Source organism: Leptonotus elevatus, chromosome 16 (genome assembly GCF_054856555.1).
Source record: "Leptonotus elevatus isolate MCC_2025b chromosome 16, RoL_Lele_1.0, whole genome shotgun sequence".
In the NCBI taxonomy this organism is placed as follows: domain Eukaryota; kingdom Metazoa; phylum Chordata; class Actinopteri; order Syngnathiformes; family Syngnathidae; genus Leptonotus; species Leptonotus elevatus.
In genome coordinates, this window is record NC_141254.1 from 3,406,673 (window position 1) to 3,427,648 (window position 20,976).

At 39.3% G+C, this 20,976-nt stretch overlaps 1 protein-coding gene across 8 annotated transcripts in view; it reads right to left on the reverse strand.

The window, feature by feature from the left end:
• Positions 1-2,583: 2,583 nt before the first annotated feature.
• Positions 2,584-20,976, reverse strand: part of robo4 (roundabout, axon guidance receptor, homolog 4 (Drosophila)) — a 44,253-nt gene continuing 25,860 nt past the window's right edge. For 3 of the 8 annotated variants that reach the window (XM_086057721.1, XM_086057724.1, XM_086057725.1), the window contains 11 exons: positions 20,837-20,958; positions 18,539-18,710; positions 18,222-18,419; positions 17,502-17,559; positions 17,317-17,429; positions 14,625-14,942; positions 13,399-13,500; positions 13,148-13,283; positions 9,930-10,163; positions 9,494-9,786; positions 2,584-4,670 (listed from right to left, as the gene is read on the reverse strand). In XM_086057721.1, coding sequence (XP_085913847.1) covers positions 4,489-4,670; positions 9,494-9,786; positions 9,930-10,163; positions 13,148-13,283; positions 13,399-13,500; positions 14,625-14,942; positions 17,317-17,429; positions 17,502-17,559; positions 18,222-18,419; positions 18,539-18,710; positions 20,837-20,958 — 1,928 coding nt within the window. In that variant the 3' untranslated portion in view covers positions 2,584-4,488. Of the gene's footprint in view, positions 4,671-9,493; positions 9,787-9,929; positions 10,189-13,147; positions 13,284-13,398; positions 13,501-14,624; positions 14,943-17,316; positions 17,430-17,501; positions 17,560-18,221; positions 18,420-18,538; positions 18,711-20,836; positions 20,959-20,976 lie in introns of those variants that run through there. The other 5 variants (XM_086057728.1, XM_086057723.1, XM_086057722.1 and 2 more) reach the window with 5 other exon arrangements.

Consider the following 20,976-nt stretch of genomic DNA (forward strand, 5'->3'; position numbering starts at 1 on the left):
AGCATTATGCTCTACCGACTGAGCTAACTGGGCTTCTACAAATTCAGTGCTGTTTTTAAATATGTAGACAAAGCTATGACAAAGACGACCAAATATTCCACAAAACAAACAACCTGACAGTGTGGGGCTCGAACCTACGACCCAGAAAATAAGAGTCTTATGATCTATAGACTGAGCTAACTGGGCTACTACTGCTTCAGTACTGTTTTTAAATATGTAGACAAAGCTATGACAAAGACGACAAAATATCCCTCCAAGCAAACAACCTCCCAATGTGGGGCTTGCACCCACGACCCTGTGATTAAGAGTCTAATGCTCTACCGACTGTAGACAAAGCTATGACAAAGACTAGAGAAAATATCCCACAAAACAAACAACCTCCCAATGTGGGGCTCGAAGACTAGACAAAATATTCCACTAAACAAACAAACAAAGTCCCAATAAGGGGCTCGAACCCACTACCCTGAGATTAAGAGTCCTCTGCTCTTCCAAATGAGCTAACTAGGCTTTTACCGGTTAAGTACTGTTTTTAAATATGTAGACAAAGCTATGACAAAATATCCCACAATACAAACAACATCCCAATGTGGGGCTCAAACCCACAACCCTGAATTTAAGAGTCTAATGCTCTACTGACTGAGCTAAGTGTGCTTTTACTGGTTCTATACTGTTTTTAAATATGTAGACAAAGCTGTAAGAAAAAGATTGAACATTTGACTGCCCCCATTGACAACATAATGGAATGTTCAACCAATAAAGTACGCATAAAAAATGCAAAAAAATATAAAGATGAGAGATGTTGTGGACTCAAAATTCTTGCTCTATTTAGTGTATTTTAGCATCCTGAATATGATTCTAGTATGCATTTTATTGTGTACAAGTTCATTTTGAAGATTTTGACAGATTCACCTCAAATATACAATCAGGAGCTGAAAATACCTTTAAAACCATTATCTTGGCTCTCAAATTTAAACCAAACGTTGTGGACTAAAAATTCTTGGTCTATTTAGTGTATTTTAGCATCCTGAATTTAATTATATCATGAATGTAATTTTGTACATGTTCATTTTTAAGATTTTGACAGATTTACTTCAAATATACAATCAGGAGCTGAAAACAAAGCAATAAAGAGTTAATTTTTCCTCTCAGACCTAAACCAAACGTTGTGGACTCAAAATTCATGGTCTATTTAGTGTATTTTAGCATCCTGAATATGATTCTAGTATGCATTTCATTGTGTACAAGTTAATTTGGAAGATTTTGACATATTCCCCTCATATATACAATCAGGAGCTGAAATACCTTTAAAGCAATAAAAAGGTAATCTTGGCTCTCAAATTTAAACCAAACGCTGTGGACTCCGAATTCCTGCTCTATTTAGTGTATTTTAGCATCCTTAATAGGATTCTAGCATGCATTTCATTGTGCACATGTTCTTTTTGAAGATTTTGACCATTTCAACTCAATCAGGCTGAAAACGCGTTTTAAGCAATAAAAAGTTAATATTTTCTCTCACACCTAAACCAAACGCTGTGGACTCCAAATTCTTGTTTTATTTAGTGTATTTTAGCATCCTTAATGGGATTCTAGCATGCATTTCATTGTGTACATGATCATTTTAAAGATTTTGATCATTTTACCTCAACCAGGCTGAAAACGCGTTTTAAGCAATACAAATTTAATCTTGGCTTTGCCACCTAAACCAAACGTTGTGGACTTCAAATTCTTGCTCTATTTAGTGTATTTTAGCATCCTGAATATGATTCTAGCATGCATTTCATTGTGAACATGTTCATTTGAAAGATTTTGACCATTTAACCTTTCCTCCGTGAGTCATCACCTTATCGTGGTGGAGGGGTTTGCATGTCCCAATGAGCCTAGGAGCTATGTTGTCTGGGTCTTCATGCCCCTGTTAGGGTCACCCATGGCAAACAGGTCCTAGGTGAGGGACCATACAAAGCATGGCTCAAAAGACCCCTATGATGAATGTAAATTTTGGATTGTGGTTTCCCTTGCCCGGACGCTGGACACCTGAGGGTGCTCTGGAGCCAGGCCTGGAGGTGGGGCTCGAAGGCGAGCGTTTGGTGGCCAGGCCTATACCCATGGGGTCCGGCCGGGCACAGCTCGAAAAAGCAACGTGGGTCCCCCTTCCCATGGGCTCACCACCTGTGGGAGGAGCCAAAGGGTCGGGTGCGCAGTGACTTGGGTGGCAGCCAAAGGCGTGGGCCTTGGCGGTCCGACGCCCGGCTACTGAAGCTAGCTCTGGGGACATGGAATGTCACCTCTCTGGCAGGGAGTTCTGACTAGTTCTGACTAGATATAGTCGGACTCGCCTCCACACACAGCTTGGATTCTGGTACCAATTCCAAGAGGCTGGACTCTCTTCCACTCTGGAGTTGCCCACGGTGAGAGGCGCAGAGCAGGTGTGGGCATACTCATTGCCCCCTCGGCTAGGCGCCTGTACATTGGGGTTTACCCCGGTGAACGAGAGGGTAGCCTCCCGCTGCCTTCGGATGGGGGACTCTCACACTGTAAAAGCCATACTTGTAAAATTAGCATGCAAACACACACACTGTGACACACTTGCATGGAAATTACATTTATTTCACATTTTATTTTGGATGTCAAGAACATTTGAAATGCCAAAAAAAAAAAAAATAAGCGAACAAGATTTCATTCCAACAAACTTAATCTGTTAAAAATTACAAAATATTTAGGCATATTTGATCTTAGATTAGTTAAATGAAATGCAAATACAAACACATTGAAACATATATTTTCTACTATTCTAACACTACAACTATAGTGTGCATATAAAGGCAAATCATTAATATTTAAAAATCTTGTAATAAGTACGGAAGCATAGAAGTGCCAATGTGGAGTAAACATTTTTGACTGGCGAGTACGTTTGAGCGTATTTAAATATGCATACTTGCAAATACATTTGAAAATATTTAGAGCTGTCAAACGATTAAATTTTTAAATCAGATTAATCACATCTTTGAACTTTGATTAATCACGATTAATCACTAAATTAAAAAGGCTTTTTATTAATATTTTTTGCCCGCAAAATTTAAAGAGCACCTGTTATGTGTTAATTTTTTCGACATTTAATGTTATGAGGACGTCTTCACAAAAAATTATCCACTGCACATACTCATCCTCTTCTTTTTCTAATCAGTTAAATACTTTTTACAATTTAAAATGAAAAAAAAGTCCCCAATAGTTTGGCATGAACAAATATTCTGAATTCAATGCTTTACTTTAATGCATGTAGCAATGTTTATTGCTCAAACACAACCTGTGCAACCTTTAACGTAACCATCTGCTATCACAAGTTAATTCAAGTTTAGGATAGATAGTTAGTTAGATAGTTCTTAATATGAAAAGAAAAATGCTGAGCTGTCACCATCTTACAAATGCAATCAGAGGTGGCAAATCGAGTTCCAGAATGTAATTATGTCACCTAGTGGCAGAAAAATGACCTCAACACAAATCTATATCACACTCGTTTTTACGTACAGTACATCTTTTTAATTTTAACTAAATTTTATGAATTATGAAACTAGTATGAAACTTATATACAAATATTTTATTGCACATTTTATTGTACCTTTAGAACATATAAAATGTGTGATTAATTGTGATTGAAAATTTTAATCGCCTGACAACCCTAGTTGTACATACTCAGCAGTCAAAAATGTTTACTACACATTGACAGTTCTACGCTTCCATAAATAAGAAATTGATAAGCAAGAAAAAAACCTCTGATACATGTTCACACGTCTTTAAATAACTACGTCGAGATTTACAAGGCTGCCATAATATAGTTGATGGTGGTGGTTGGGAGTGATGACAGCACCTGACTGACAGGGGCCCTAAAAATAGCATTTCAATTTGTGGCATTGACTTGGAGGGGCCCAAAGTCCGATTTTTTTAATGAGGCCCCAAATCCCTTTCATATTTATACTAACAAAATCATTTGTGAGTGTGCAAGTAAAAAAAATAATAATTAGAGGCAACACGCTACTTGATGGGCTGTCAGCTCTTAGAAAATCCTGCAGCAAACATTAAAATCAGCAAACATCTGCTGTGAGAAAAGCTCACCTGGTATTTCTTGTGCTTAATGAGTTATCTCACAGGCTTTGTGTCTTTTTCAAAACATAGCAGGTGAAAACATTGCAAGGAAGGTTTCTCATTATGAGTGACAGCAATACAGTGAAGGGAAAAGAATAACGCAATAGAAGTCATTTGCAGGATAACATATACAGTAGTTGGACTTCTATAATGTGACCTGAGGAAACCATTGCACAGATCGGACGAAAACAACAACAAAAACCAATGTAGTCAGACGTTAAACCTGGATATTCACATATTCTTGGAAATCCTCAAATATTTGAGGGTTTTACATGTTCCAGGGCTGTGAAGACAAAACTGTGTCTAACTGCTTTGACGTTGAGTAGTTGGGACAAACCTGGGAGAATTGTTTTAAGTATTAAATGGTTTTATATTTCTGCCAGAATAGTGGGCTCTGTACTGGGCCTCCATTTCGTCCATCCAGTTCATGCTCCAGTCCCACGCAGGAACAGGGTCCAGCTCTCCGAGTGTGTTGCCCTCAGCACAAAATGATGGATACAGGTTGCTGAGAGGGGAAGCTGGTGGAGAAAAATCTAAACACATAAGGGGAGAGTATGTTGACGTGCATTGACAGTAGTTGTGAGAATAAGGGATTATGCACACTCTAAAAACAGTTGGTCAAAAGTAACCCAATTATGGATAAAAAATGGACCGATCCACTTTATGGGTCAATCTGACTGGGTTTTTTTTATACTAAATGACTTCTTTTTTTTTTTTTACCCAAGTAAAGGATCTGACCAATAGTTGTTTTACACTAAAACACCCTTGACTTAAAGTTGGATCAAATTGACCCAAGTAGAGGATCGGTCCATTTTTTACCCATAGTTGGGTTATTTTTTTACCCAACTGTTTTTGGAGTGCAGCATACAATACAATACACAACATGGACAGCAGCCTATAATTTACACAATTAATTTTCGAACGTACAAAATGGCAGCATGTCTTTTGCCTTACAACATCTCTGTCATGTGTCTCTTCCATTTGATATCATTAGGTATAGCACTGTTTTCACACTCTAAAACAGTTGGGTCAAAAGTAACCCAACTATGGATAAAAAATGGACCGATCCACTTTATGGGTCAATTTGACCCAACTTTCTGGGTTGTTTTATACAAAATAACCCAATTTTTTTACCCAAGTAAAGGATCTGACCAAGATTTATGAGTTTTTTTACACTAAAAGACCAATTTCTTGACTCAGAGTAGGGTCAAATTGACTCAAGTAGAGGATCAGTCCATTTTTGACCCATAGTTGGGTTATTTTTGACCCATCTCTTTTTAGAGTGCAGGTAAGGGGGAAGTTAGCCCGTGCTCCTGGCTGGGATTGTAAAGTCTTACAATCAATCAATCTTTATTTTTATAGCACTTTTCATACCCGAAAAAAATGCTAATCAAAGTCCTTTACATAGTTTAAAAACAAATTCCCCCCACAAAAAAAATAAAGTGCATAAACAAACATTCAAAACAAAACAGATGATCTAAGGCTCAGCACAGGTTAACCTAGCAACGAAAAACATCTCAGGGAGCCCTCTGCACCAGGAAAGGGGCCAAATGCTGCGGCTGCAGACCCAACCCCAGCTTCTGCTGCAGAGGGCTCCCTCAGAGGAAACACTGGAAAAGTAAAATTACCAGGCTAAAACATTTTTTAAGAACATAAGACCCAAGCTAAAAATATCAAATTAATTACTGAAAGAATAAAAAGAAGAGGGGAATAATAATGTAAATTGCTACATGTTCAAAACATAAATAATAAAAGACCCAAGCATCTAAAAACAGGATACATGAGATTATTTAGTTTAACATAAGAATAAAAGCCAAGATAAATAACACCTTTTTAATGTGGCTTGTACTTTTTATTGTATGTACTTATTCATAAAATAAAAAGTACAAGCCACATTAAAAAGGTGTGTTCTTAAAAACGTGAACATTCTCTGCAGCCCTGAGGTTCTCCGGCAGGCTACTCCACAGACGGGGGCCGTAAACCTGGAACGATGCCTCCCCGTATGTGTGTGTCCTGACTCTTGGAATAATTAAAAGGCCGGTGTCGGAGGATCTTGGGACTCGCGAGGGTTCATAAGGTAAAAGGAGTTCTGAAAGATATGAAGGCCCAAGACCATTAAGACTCTTATAAACCAATAAGATTACCTTACCGAAAAACTTAAAAGCTTCTTAAAAGCCAATGCAAATATTTTAAAATTGCTGTAATATGCTCTCGTCTTCCAACACGTGCTGCCGAATTCTGCAGTAATTGTAGGTGTGAAATGTTATTTTTATGAAGACCGGAAAGCAGGGCATTGCAGTGATCAATTTGGTTAGTAATAAAAGCATGCATTAGCGTCTCTATGTTGGGCCGAGAGAGAAAGGGTCGGACTCTGGCGATGTTCTTCAAGTGATAAAAACGTATTTTTGTTACATTTTTCATATGTGGAATAAAAGTGAGCTCAGAGTCCCAAATAACACCCAGGTTTTTGACCTGAGGACATTGCACATATTTTAGTTAAGACTTTCTCACTCTGGGCCTCTAGACTGATAGTTAATTAATTTAGTCTTGTCCCGGTTAAGCTGGAGGAAGTTTTCTGCCATCCATAATTTAATGTCAAGGATACAATTAAAAAGAGCATCCTTTGGACTGTTGTCATCAGGAGACACAGAGATATGTGAGAGGTGTGTGTGTGTGTGTGTGTGTGTGTGTGTATGCGAGACATTGTAAAGTGCTTTGGGCACTAGAGCTGGGCGATATGGCCAAAAAAATCTGCAAAATATTTTTGTCATTCAGGACGATTACAATTTTTATCAATTTTAATCTAAGAAACCCATAGGGCTGGTTTGCAACTTTAAGGTTAGACTTGTCTATTGACTTGCACATACTCTGCTACTTAGACTTGGTATGCACACGCACGCACACACACACACACACACACACACACACACACACACACACACACACACACACACACACACACACACACACACACACACACACACACACACACACACACACACACACACACACACACACACACACACACACACACACACACACACACACACACACACACACACACACACACACACACACCTAAAAAGCGCTAACCTACAAAAAACGACAGAAACATTTGCTATCCAATGGGAAAGCTAAATTGGGATTATTTTTAAAGTAAGGACCCCATCTAGTGGATGAATACAAAAGTGCATACTAAAATCAAATGGTTGCAACAGTGGAGCAGCCTTCATTCAGTCAGATGTTTGGCGAATGGCTGTGGATGATAGACCACTGGTGTCTGATGTTGAGTACAGCAATTATTTGCTTTGCCTTACACAATTGAGATACTGAATTATGTTAACATAAAGTTACAAGTCAGATAAAAGCATAACATATGTAAAAATATTTCTGTTAGACTATTTGATTTTACTTTCAGCACTTCCTGTCATGGTTGACATTTTATCTTACTGTTCTGGTAATGGTCTTGAGCAATGAACATTAAGAACCCCACCTTAGGCTAGTCATGATTTAATTGTGAAGCCGTAACAAAGAACAGCTGTCTTAAAATATGTCAGCGCAGGGCTTTTTTTTATTTTCTATTTTTGCAGATGAACTAGGGCAGCAAGACTATTTGATGTTAAAAATAAATATTGAAAGCAAAACCACAAGGCTATAGAAATGTGTGATTGCTCCCAAGCAATTAGTGAATAAAATAACAATGTTACAATACACAATAATTGTATAATGAAATAATGATCAATGTTATAACTAAACATAATCCTACAAATCAAATATTTATAAAAGGTCTTGGACTGTATTCCAAAAATGTGCTTACATTGACATTAAGTGTTTATCCTGATAATAAATAAGACCCTTGTCTGACTGCGCCCTCAAAGGCTCATTAAAATACGGTCTACGCTAGAGATTCCCAACCAGAGCAGTGCCATGTCGTGGGAGATCATCAGGAGTGCCGAGGGAAATTATCCTATTTCACTTAATTTCTCAGAAAATTTATTAATTACAAATGTATCTTTGTTCGTCTATCCATGAACGAAGTATAGGGAGAACAATGAATGCTCTTCCATCAGATGGCAGACGGTACAATAAACCTGTGTATCCACATGTAGTATATACCATTCAAATTTTGGGTTGAATTAAACAGGCCAGAAGTCAACGTGTGAGTAAATTAAGATTACAACATTATTTAGGCATTGTTGCATTGTGGCCAAAGGCAGAATGAAGAAGAAAAACAGAAGAAGAAGAAGAAACAGAACAAGAACAAGCATTCATGGCAAGTTGCTAACTAGTGTGTGACACATGTCGTTAGTTTGGCACAGTCTCTCATGGCAACCAGCAAAGGGGACCGCCACCCTCAGGTAGCTTGCTAGTTTGGCATGCGGCATCCGCCACAACGGGGATTTACTATTTACAGCACCAAAAGGTGCAAAAACCAACCAATAATTCTCCCTTCGGCCACAATGCGATGCAGGATTCTAGTCGTGGGAAGTCTTTTAGCATTCCCACATATGTTGTTGTGATTTTATTCTTCACACTTTTTTGCCATGCAATAACTCCCACATAATTCTTCCGAAGTACACCGTTCAAATTTAAACTTGGTTCAAAAATTCATTCATCCCGGAGTATATATCATCTGATTCCACATTACTTACAGTATTTTCACAATTTAACATTATATATCAACCTTTCCCCATTCATTTTCAATAGGACTGACATTGAACTTTTCCTAAGTCCCACTTGCCGCGCCCACTTTCATACAAACAACTGATCATCATTGCCAGGTGTCTGATACTGCTCAGTGGCGCAGTTGGTAAAGTGCATTGTCCAGTGACCAGGAGGTCGCGGGGATCGATTCACCCTTGAAGCTCCTTTGCGTTAATGCAGTTTTCTTTTCTTTTTTAAATTTATCATCCAATTATAATTAATAATTTGTCATTTATCTTTTAATTTACTTTATAAGCATTTCACAAGCATTCCACATGCATTCAGCTTTTATTAGCATTCAGCATTCCCACGCAATTTCTGCAGAAATTGCACTTTTTCTAGTTAAAGTAAGCTATTTTAAACTAAGAAGAAGTGAGAAGCTGAAGTTTTGAATACAACCGGATTTCATTCACTGCCATCATCATGATTGGGGAATGGGGAGTCCAAGCTCTAATTTTAATATATACAATACAAGTCGCACCCGAGTATAAATTGCAGGACCAGCCAAGCCAAACTATGAAAAAAAGTGCAACTTACAGCCCGAAAATTTCAGTACTTGTTTGAGCCAGAAAAAAGATTTGGGACCATTGACATAGGCATTGGCAATGTTTTTGCAACAACATAAATTTAGTAGGATTCTTTCTCTGCTTACCTGACAAAGAAGCTCCAGAAACAGATTCCGTTGTCAGAAAGTGGGCAAAGTTGCTACTGGCATTAGTGTAGCAGCTGTCTACGGAGCTGATAAGGCTTGTGCGGGCACTTGCAAAGTTTTCATCCGTGATCGAGCTCCAGGTGTTCCATAGGGAGCTGTCCCAGTCACTGTAACAGGAGGAAGGTGAACTTTGAAGGCGAACACGGCGCAATCCAATCGCCGGGGCCTCAGAGGAAGTGTCAGGGGCCATCTGAACCGAAGGGTTGAGCTCACTGTTATGCTCCATGCCACTGCTGAGAGAATGATAACTTGGTCAGCTATTGACATTGTTTTATTTGAAATAAAAGTAGAATCAATGAATAAAAGGTTATATTGTGGGTCAGCCATTTTGATAAAGTGCTTCTTTTTTTTCTTCTTCACATTATTGTATTTATACCTAGATTTCTCGAGTTTGGGATTCAGCTCCAGATACCAAGTGGCTTCCTGTGCAGTCAGTGTGCCATCCTGTTCTTCATCCAGAGCTCTGCTGGACAATGTAGCGGATAGCGGGCTGTAGGAAGGGTAGTTCATGTTGGTGGTGGTAGATCCTGACTGTAGATGGCTGCCTGATGTATCACAGACTGACTGGAGAGAGCCCAGATCCATTGTTAGCTTGGTGGAGCGACTGGATCTGAGAAGATTGTGAAACAAGGCCCCTTTTCTTTTAGTGTTATAGAAACCGATGCCAAACATTGCTGTTCCTCTTTATAATTAGCTCCTCAAAATAATAAAGTGTGCTCAGTGTTTGTACAAACCTTTCAGCACTAGTTAAGACACAATATAGGGATTATTTACCAGTAAATGTGTAGGAGGGAGCTCGCGTTAGCTTGCTAATTAGAAATAGAAGTAAAAACAGAAGTTATGGTTTCATGTAGTTATTGTAAATACCCGTGAGCCTTTGAAAGCACCTTCATTGGCAGTCTAACCTCCGATTGGTCTAAAAATGTATATTTACTTTACTGTAAATATAAGCAATTGAAATGATGAAAGAAGGGGGCCACGTTTTTCATCAGTGCTCCTGAGGGGCCAAATAGGACCATGCACCTAACATAAGGTATAACAAAAATGGCATTTTAAATATGGACAAAATATGTGGCGGCCGGCGAATACCAAAAATACGTGAATAAATGAGGCCCATTGAAATGCATCGGGCAAAAAGAAACATGATATCAAAAAATAAATAAATAAAATAAAATAAATCTTCAGAATATGCGGATAAACCTCCAATATGTGACCCACATCTGGCATCCACAAATGGGCCACATAAGGCCACATAAGGCCCATATCTTGTTGTGATTTGTGTCTGTCATGTTTGGGTTTGTTGTTTTGGCTTTATGTCCTGTCTTGCTGGTTGGGTTGTTTGCACCTATACTCGTCATCCTGTTGTTCCCTTGTCATCCAATCATCTCTCCCAGCCACTTGTGTCTTGTCCAGGTGTCTCTCGTCTCGTCAGTTAGCTTGTATTTAGTTTCCAGGTTTCGTTCAGTCTGGGTTGGATCATTGTCGCTGTCACCACTTTTGTGTTTTGTTGTTACTTAGATTTTTGGTCTTTTCATAACTTTGTTGGTTTTGTTTATTTAGAGTTTTACCCAGTTCCCCTGTTAGTGTTTTTGTTAAATAAATTGTGTTCAGTATTACATGCTTCCCTGCATTTGGGTCCTCCACCCCACCGTGACAGAGTGATCCAACCAAAAACAAACCCAGCAGCGCAAGAGGCAGGTACCAGTTCCCGTTCCAGCGGCGCGCGTGCTGCGGCCGCCACCAGTTCCCGTTCCAGCGCCGCGCGTCATGCCGCTGGTCTCGTCGCCTGTGCCGCTGCAGCCCCTGGCCTCTTCGCCTGTGCTCTCTTCCTGGCCCCACTGCCATGTTTGACTTTTGTTTTGGACGTCTGGGATCCGTCCCTTGAGGGAGGGGTACTGTTGTGATTTGTGTCTGTCATGCTTGGGTTTGTTGTTTTGGCTTTGTGTCCTGCCTGTCTTGCTGGTTGGGTTGTTTGCACCTGTACTCGTCATCCTGTTCCTTTGTCGTCCAATCATCTCCCCCAGCCACTTGTGTCTCTCGTTGTCTCATTAGTTGGCTTGTATTTAGTTTTCAGGTTTCGTTCAGTCTGGGTTGGATCATTGTCGCTGTCACCACTCTTGTGTTTTGTTGTTACTTTGATTTTTGGTATTTTCATAACTTTGTTGGTTTTGTTTATTTAGAGTTTTACCCAATTCCCCTGTTAGTGTTTTTGTTAAATAAATTGTGTTCAGTATTACATGCTTCCCTGCATTTGGGTCCTCCACCCCACCGTGACATATCTAAGCCATAGCTGGGCCGGACAACTGGTGCCGGACATCAGCCTTAATTCAACCTGAACTAAGCCACTGCATTCATGTGCCACACTGCTATATTTGACGACGATGACTACGCATTGTCGCAGATTGATGACGTATGCGCCAATTCTCACATGACTTCGCGCAAACCGTCAGTCTGTCAACAATGGCGGAAAGCCATGTCGTAGTCATTTAGCGCAGCCTCCTTAGCTTGCTTATGCTTTTGCAGCAACATTTTTTGCTTCTTTATTCCCATGTTCAAGAAATGGTGTACTTAAATCACCCGTGATTGTCACTTCTCCTGTGTTCGTCTTTTTCATGTTTTGATACATGCAAAGCCATGTTTGTTCTGTAGATTGCAATAAAGTTAAAAATTTTTTAAAGTGTCTGTCTTCTTCACTGATTCTTCCTCTACGCTTTTCGTTAACTCCCTGTAGCTGCGCTACAGCGGCACTCCAGACTTGGCATATACATTACAGCCGTTAAACGTCCTCAGCGTCTTCTTTTGGACACACGCAAGTCTTGAAATCCTTCTGTGTGTACGAGATTTGTTTGAGGAACGAAGCTTTGCTTCCGTCTAAGGCTGATATCCGGCACTAGTAGTCTAGCCCAGCGTAGGGCGACAGCTATGGCTTAGATATGGGTTTTATGTGGCCCACGTTGTGGATGCCAGATGTGGACCACTAAAGGATTCATTGAAGTAACTGTTCCAAGTGCGAGTTCATATTTGCTTACTGGGAGGGTTTTTTTTTGGTGTTTTTTTTTTAATATAACCATTTATTGGGACAGAGGGAGGTTCTCCGGGCATTTTATGCCATTGAACACTCCTCACTACTGAGAGTACTGCAGTTGAGAGTGCTTAATCCAAGAATCCTGCACAATCGAGGAGTAGGCTTTCTTGAAACATCTTTCAGAATTTGTGCTAAAATGTATGAGAAAACCTACCCTAATAAATTGAAAGGAAATTTGACATTGTTTTCCTCTCCATCACTCAATGTTCAGTCAACAGTTATTTTACAGCAATGTAGGCTACATAACAAATTAAGTGAACCACACAAACAAGGCTGTGTGCATGGCAGACACTCAGGGGGGGAAGCTGAAGATAGATAGATAGCTGAAGGAGGTAGCCAGTCAGTGGGCACGAAAATAGGGTAGTGGTCCCACTCAGCAAGAGCTAACCAGTCTCTGCACGTTTGCAGCACTTATCTTTCAAATGCCGAATATCCGCCCTAAATACTTGCGGATAATCAGTCTATCACTACTTCTGATATAACCTGTGTGTATGTCTTACATGTCTTACCCTTCGTCTGAGGTCACACTGTGCGTGTCTGTAGCTTCCTCAAAGTGAAACAGATGAGGTGGTGGCCGCACATCTATTAGGTGTAGTGACGCAGAATTATGCAGCACTCGAGGACTGTCAGCAAACTGATTATACTCTGGATGTTTAAAGTGTATAGACATACAACAGAAAGGTTGAAATAGCAGCTACAAAATCAGAAGACAATTCTAAATGGAGGTCTCAGTGATGAGTGGTTGAATTTTTAAACATACCGAGCTGACCCGATGGGACATGACTGAATCTCTGTTGGACAGAAGATGGAGCAACCTGGTTCCTGATTTGTACTATGGGGACACTGTTCACTGCATGTAACTCTGCAGGGAAAAATAAAACAATTGTCATGACTCAGGCAGAATTATTCATAGAATTTAAATTAAAACCACTGGAAACTCAAACAAACAGCATAGATATGATTAAATTATCAGATTTTTGTGAGCATGTTTTATCAGTTTGTGGAGACCTAAAAATAAATTGCGTTGAAAAGAGTTGTTGAATGATAGCATTCATAGACATTCACCAAAAAGGAAACATGAATATTGTACAGAAGAGGATTAGGGCCAGTGAAGAGAAAAAAAGGTTTGGCAGGATTCTCACTTTATTCTCAGAATTCTGACTTTAAAGTGAGAATTCTGACTTTAATCTCAGAATTGTGAGAATCCTCACTTTAAAGTTAGAATTCTGAGAATAAAGTCAGAATCCTGCCAATCTTTTTTTTCTCTTCACTGGCCCTGATCCTCTTCCGTAATATTACATCAACCAAGTAGTAATATCCATCCATCCATTTTCTACCACTTATCCGAGGTCGGGTCGCGGGGGCAGCAGCTTCAGCAGGGAAGCCCAGACTTCCCTCTCCCCAGCAACTTCAACCAGCTCCTCCAGCGGGATCCCAAGGCGTTCCCAGGCCAGCCGAGAGACATAGTCTCTCCAGCGTCTCCTGGGTCGTCCCGGGGGCCTCCCGCCGGTGGCACATGCTGGAACACCTCTCCAGGGAGGCGTCCAGGAGGCATCCAAACCAGATGCCCGAGCCACCTCAACTGGCTCCTCTCAACGTGGAGGAGCAGCGGCTCTACTCAGAGTTTCTCCCAGATGACCGAGCTTCTCACCCTATCTCTAAGGGAGAGCCCAGACACCCTGCGGAGGAAACTAATTTCAGCGCTTGTATCCGGGATCTTGTTCTTTCGGTCACGACCAACAGCTCGTGACCATAGGTAAGGGTAGGAATGTAGATCGACCGGTAAATCAAGAGCTTCGCCTTTCGACTCAGCTCCTTCTTCACCACAAGAGACCGATACAAAGTCCGCATCACTGCAGACGCTGCACCGATCCGCCTGTCGATCTCCCGCTCCATCCTGCCCTCACTCGTGAACAAGAGCCCAAGATACTTGAACTCCTCCACGTGTAAAGTCGTAATATTATAATATAATTCACCACTACTCACCTTGCTTGATGTGGCTCTTCTCCCACGATCTCAAAACACCCATTTTGGGCTGAGGCCTTATGGACTGTTTCCATGGCAACATCTCTCTACTAGTGAGGGGCGAGGTCTTAGGCTGAGTGAATATCTGAATGGTCTCAAATCCTTGCTGTTGTGGCAGACCATGAGGCATTTTGGGGTAATGCCTGGGACTGTTGAAGGTCTTGAGCTTATTTCCCATGAGGTCAACATAAAAGGTGCCATAGACGCCACAGCTGTCAGTCACAATGGGAACAGCTGAGTCCATGCAGGTCGGGTCCTTCCTGGTTGGCACTTGAAAGTCTGATGAAACATGGATTCAAATATGATTGAAGTGGTATGCAATTCACTGCCCAGGGTAGCCAAAATAAAATGAAACAACCAAAAGGCAGCAAAGGAAATAGCCCTGGATCATGATAGACTATTTGAAGTCCTGTAAGTTTATAGAACATAAAAAACAAACAAACACTTCAGTCAGGTCATGAAGATCACATGCATGAATTATAAATGAATGAATTCTCATAAATTAGGACACTAAAGTGTACTTGAAATTTGCCAATAACATAACAGACAAACATGATTAAAAATGTTGCCAAATATAACAGTACAGTATACGTTTATATGGATAGCCAGTAAAGCAACACAGCAAAAAATAACAGGGAGGCTTTTTCCATTGTTTGACTTTGTTATTTTGTTTTTTTAATACGATGGTGTGTTGCGTCATGACAACCTTGCGCCTCGATACACAACACACCAAGGCACTGCATCGTGTCCTCGCAGCACATACTGTACACAATGATTGGGCTTGTCAACGGTCTTTTCACACTGCACTTAGCAACACGCAGAGCGCTGTCAATGAACCCATTCATGACTGTAAGACTGTAAAATGTCGCAAATAAATTTAAAAGCTGTAAAATTATCTCACACCTGAAATCATTAGCATGTGATATAGCAATGCTTTAAGAGGTGGGACTAAAACAGGCGGCTCAAATTCCTTAATTAAAACTGATCTGAGTGGGAAAAGTATTTTCCATACCAGGCAATGGAGTATCAAGGGGTGCCAGCATCTTGACGGCAAAACAAATCTTGATTAAATTATTATAACAAACCGTTGACAAGAATGGACAATACATTATAATTGAGGATCTCTTCAAAAATATCAATTGTAGTACTGCCAAGCGCTAATTTTTTTAAAAACGTTTTAATTTTTAAAAAACTAATTAATCACACAATTTGCCGTAATTAACACATTCACTGCCATTGACGGTTAAAGACGTCAAAGTGCTATTTTAACTGGGCTGGCAGTGAACGAGTTAATCACGATTAATCACATTTTTTTACTCTGATTCTATTTTTCTTCAAAGCCAGTAACAGATATTTACTTGTGTAAAATCTTGGAATGAATGTAAAATCATCAAATAGAAAGTATATTTATCATCAAAGAATGTTCCAAGAGCTTTCTTTGATCCTTGAATAGAATACTTATAAAATACAGGTGTTAAACAAAACAATCAAATGGACTCAGCTTTACAGGCCATCTTTGGCCTGGTTGATTACTCATATCTGTAGCAATTTAAGTTGCAGAGGTGGCAAATCCAGGTCCAGAAAGTAAAAACCCTGCCACAGTTTGGCTTTAGCCCCTGGTGCTAGCTAGCTAGCTAGCTCCCTAGCAGGTAAACGAGCACCATGGGAGCTAGCTAGGGCGCTAGCTAGCTAGCACCTGGGGCTAAAGCCAAACTGTGGCAGAGTTTTTACTTTCTGGACCTGGATTTGCCACCTCTGTACAGGTGTTCTTTTTTATGAACAAAAAAATAAAGGAATCATGATGGGAACACATACTGCCAATGAGTGTAAACTAACAGTATAACTGCTACAGGATGAGGAATGGTTTGAAATATTTATAAGTTTTAATTTCATCCCTGTCTGACAGCAAAGTCACAATGTGAACGGAACATACAGTAGGTTTAGCTCTCAACATGAAGCAGTAGGATTTAAAAACTGAAACATTTAACATATGAGATATAAAATGATCCAAATTAAACTTGTGCATAGAGCTTATATTACACCATACAAGTAGACCCAAATGTTTCAAAACCCAGCTGCATGACATTTCCGTTTACTTTGGTTCTGTGCAGCAGTCAAACAATTCTTGGCTGAAGTAATAGATATTTGACATGTTCTTTTGAATGTTCACATTCCTCAATGTCCTTGTGTATGCCAACTGGGAAGTAGAGAGGGAAATAATGTTTAAATGTAAGAATTAACCAACAAATCATTGTTGTGACTTTTATGTCCGTTACCAAAAAATATTCATGAATTAAGATAGCGGTAATTGGCTGAATGGCTTTTGGATCTACTGTCAATGGAAAAGGCAAGCTCAATCATTCAAGATCATGAAAATGAGCAAGCTGCATGAATTGTCTGTCATGACTTATTAGAGAACAAAGGAACAAATAACCTGATCAAAATAAGAGTGTAAATTATTTTTGGGGATGATTTTTAAAAGAATAATATTGAAGGACTGGCTGAGTCATTTAATTTTTTTGAGAATGAAAAATTACACATTTAAAAAAGAAGGAAAGAAGGAAAGAAAGAAAAAGAAGGAAAGAAAGAAAAAGAAAGAAAGCCACTTCATTCAGAAAGCATGGACTTCTCCATGTATACAGTCGATACTCACTTGTGTTCGTCGTCCTTGAAGGTTTGTGACCTTGAACCCACAAGTCTTGGTACTTTTTGTTAAAAGCAGGTCTCCAACTCCCAGAGATCCACGGAGAGTCTGGAGCTGTTATCCTGAAGAGGACGAATCACACTGCAGGTAAGTTTCAAGCATCTAGGATTTCCGAAATATTGTTCATCTCACACCTCACTCCTTTTAACCTGTGATTAATGAAGATATCTTCTCTGGCTTGTCTTCGCACACCTATGGAGAAAAATCACAAGAGCAATCAATCATTCAATCAAACTTTATTTACACAGTAAATTTTGAAGAATACATTTTACTCTAAAAATAATCCATTTGGTCCCACAGAGTAAAATTTACACTTGGAAGAGCGTAAAATATTCAGAGTAAATTTTACTCAAAGTATTTTGTGTACAAGAGAATGTTTTTGGTCTCCTTTTGGATAGTAGCAAACAGTAGGAGGGGCATAGCTCAGGTGGTAGAGTGGCCGTCTCCCAAGCTGAAGGTCATCAGTTCGTTCCTCAACCCTTGAGTGACGTTTTTTTAAATTATATTTTTTAAATAAACTAATAAAATGTACTCACAAAATTTCCTTCCAAAATTTTATTTAAATTGAAAAAAAAAAACGTTACTAGTTTTTCGGCATAGGTAAATTCTCTCATACACAGTATAAATACTTATAGTAATGTTGTAAGTGTAAATTTGACTCTATTTAGAGTGGGACCAAATAGACTCTTTTTAGAGTAAAATGCACTCTATAAAATTTACTGTGTACACAATATTTGTCATGCAACTTAAAGTTCTTTACATTGATTAAACCCTGTCAATCAATTAATCAATGTCTAACTGGGGACATTTTCAATGCTTAAATTGTTAGTTTTAATTGTTGGTCAATTCCACACCTTTAGTCTTGTCACGTCCAGGAATTAAATGAGCCATTTTGCTGTGGCGTCTTAAAAGGCAGACAGCTGCAACCATCAAAATACACCACAGGAAGGCGCCAATGCTGCCAATCAAAACCGGGTCCTGAAGCAGCATCAGCAAGGGAGACTGATCCGGTCTCTGGCTTTCTGACTCTGAAGTAAATCTTATCTGTGGATCTTTGAAACAAACAAAATTAATTGCCCCACAAATAATTATCCATGTGGCAGTAAGACAGAATGGATTCCAAATAGTGTTTGCGTTGTCCTGAAAATGGTTCAAATGTGCTTTAGCTTACTTATGACAAATCCATGGGGGTCACTTGGCATCCCTACTCCAGCCCCGTTCACTGCTGCAAGGGTAATCCAGTAGCGTTTCCCTGGTTGCAGGGCACATATTTCAAGCCAGTGCTGGTTGCTACCAACAGTCCAGTTTTGGTAGTGCTGCTCAAATGACTCTACACACCACACCTGAATGAAGAAACAGTTTGCATTAGATTTGGGCAGCAACATCTGAGCCAATCCACAAAAATCCTAAATTTGAATTATATACTCAACAAAAATATAAATGCAACACTTTTGTTTTTGCTCCCATTTTTTATGATGAACTCAAAGAGCCAAAACAATATCACCATTTCTCTCAAATATTGCTCACAAACCAGTCTAAATCTGTGATAGTGAGCACTTCTGTTTTGCCGAGAAAATCCATCCCACCTCACAGATGTGCCATATCAAGATGCTAATTAGACCCCATGATTAGTGCACAGGTGTGTCATAGACTGCCCACAATAAAAGGCCACAATGAAAGGTGCAGTTTGTTTATTTTATTGGTAGGGAGGGGGACTCATGAATTTGGTCAGTACTGACAGGTTTTCTGAGTTCCCAAACACCACCCCTCACCCTCCATCCCCAATATAAAAAAAACACCACCTTTCAGAGTGGCCTTTTATTGTGGGCAGTGCACTAATCATGATGTCTAATCAGCATGATGTCTAATCAGCATCTTGATATGGCACACCTGTGAGGTGGGATGGATTATCTCGGCAAAGGAGAAGTCCTCACTATCACAAATTGAGACTGGTTTGTGAACAATATTTGAGAGAAATGGTGATATTGTGTATGAAAGAAGTTTTAGATCTTTGAGTTTATCTCATAAAAAATGCGAGCAAAAACACAACTGTTGCGTTTACAATTTTGTTGAGTATACTTTCACAGTTTCTGTCCACCCCACACTTTGTCTCCTCTCCAAACACTTGATCAAACTTATCTTTTCTAAATATAGGATGTTATAGGAAGTTATGCGTTCAAAATTGTGCTCAGAAATTAGAGATGGGAAAATGAAACTTCATGGAGCACTTGAGATATTTTTTTACTCCTCTAGATGGCAATCTTGGTTTAAAGATGCAGTGGAAATGTAATCACTTTCCATTGCCTTTATCTCTAAATCATGAATTTAGAGCAGTGGTTCTCAACTCTCTTTTTTTCAGTGACGTACGCTGTGTAAAATAAAATTTCAGCCAAGTACCCAAGTACCAGCGCAAAACATTTCCGGTTAATAAATAAAAAATAAACGAGTGCTGTGCCATCATTCTCTGATTTATTTAAACTGTGGAACTCTATTTGTATTCATGTGGTCTCTCTTGAACTATTTGGAAATAAAGAGATATAACTAAAAATAATAATAATAATAATTAATTTAATTATATATTTTAAAAAAAAATCCACATAAATCAACATAAAGTGTTCTCCTTTGGGATCAAAGTAAAGCTCTGTTCTCAAAAATAAATAACTGAATAAAAAAAAAGTTTTCAAATAATTGACAGGTGGTTCTAGGTGACATATTACAAGTTGGGTTGAACCATTCAAGTATGAGAGACATGCTGGTTTTTAGGACACGGAAATAGAATAGCCTACTGAACATAAAAAAATCATTTTAAGAACTTGTATTTTTTAGAAATATTTACATATGCTTATATTAGTAATATTGCAAGTGCTTCATGAAGCATTTTTTTAAAATTATTATTATTTGAAACCACTGGCTATGTGTTACACTTGACAATGTAACATCGTGCACACTTGGAATAAATGGTAAACTGAAGTCAAGTAAAAATAAAACACATAAATTTGCTGTTCTTGACCAGATGCAGAGGTGGCAAATCCAAGTCCAGAAAGTAAAAACCCTGCCACAGTTTGGCTTTAGCCATTGACCTGCTGGTCACATGACATATGGACTCTCTCTATATACGGCTCTGGCTAGCACCTGGAGCTAAAGCCAAACGGTGGCAGGGTTTTTACTTTCTGGACCTGGATTTGCCACCTCTGAACAGATGCCAACATTTTAATGAATAAGAACTACAGTCAGTCTATGAAAAGTGTCCATTAACTAACAATATGACATGTGTTATATACTATATTTGTGCTGAAAAGATTCTGGTGTTCGTCCTGCGCAAAAGTGAACCAAGAACAAAATGGCTCTGATGACTTATCACATTTGCTTCTACACTTGGCCATCTAATTAAGAAATCTTGTGAAGGTGGTATAAATGAAGTGTGTATAATTAAAGAGAGAATAGATGAAAGCAACAACTTGAGAATGACCTGGTAACCTTGTATGATCCCATTATGAGTTTCAAATGGTGGAGGCTCCCAGCTCAGGTGGATAGAGTTATTGCGATCGTGGTTAACTGTTATGGACACAGCCAATGGAGCTGCCCTGGGAACTGTATAAAGAACGTTAT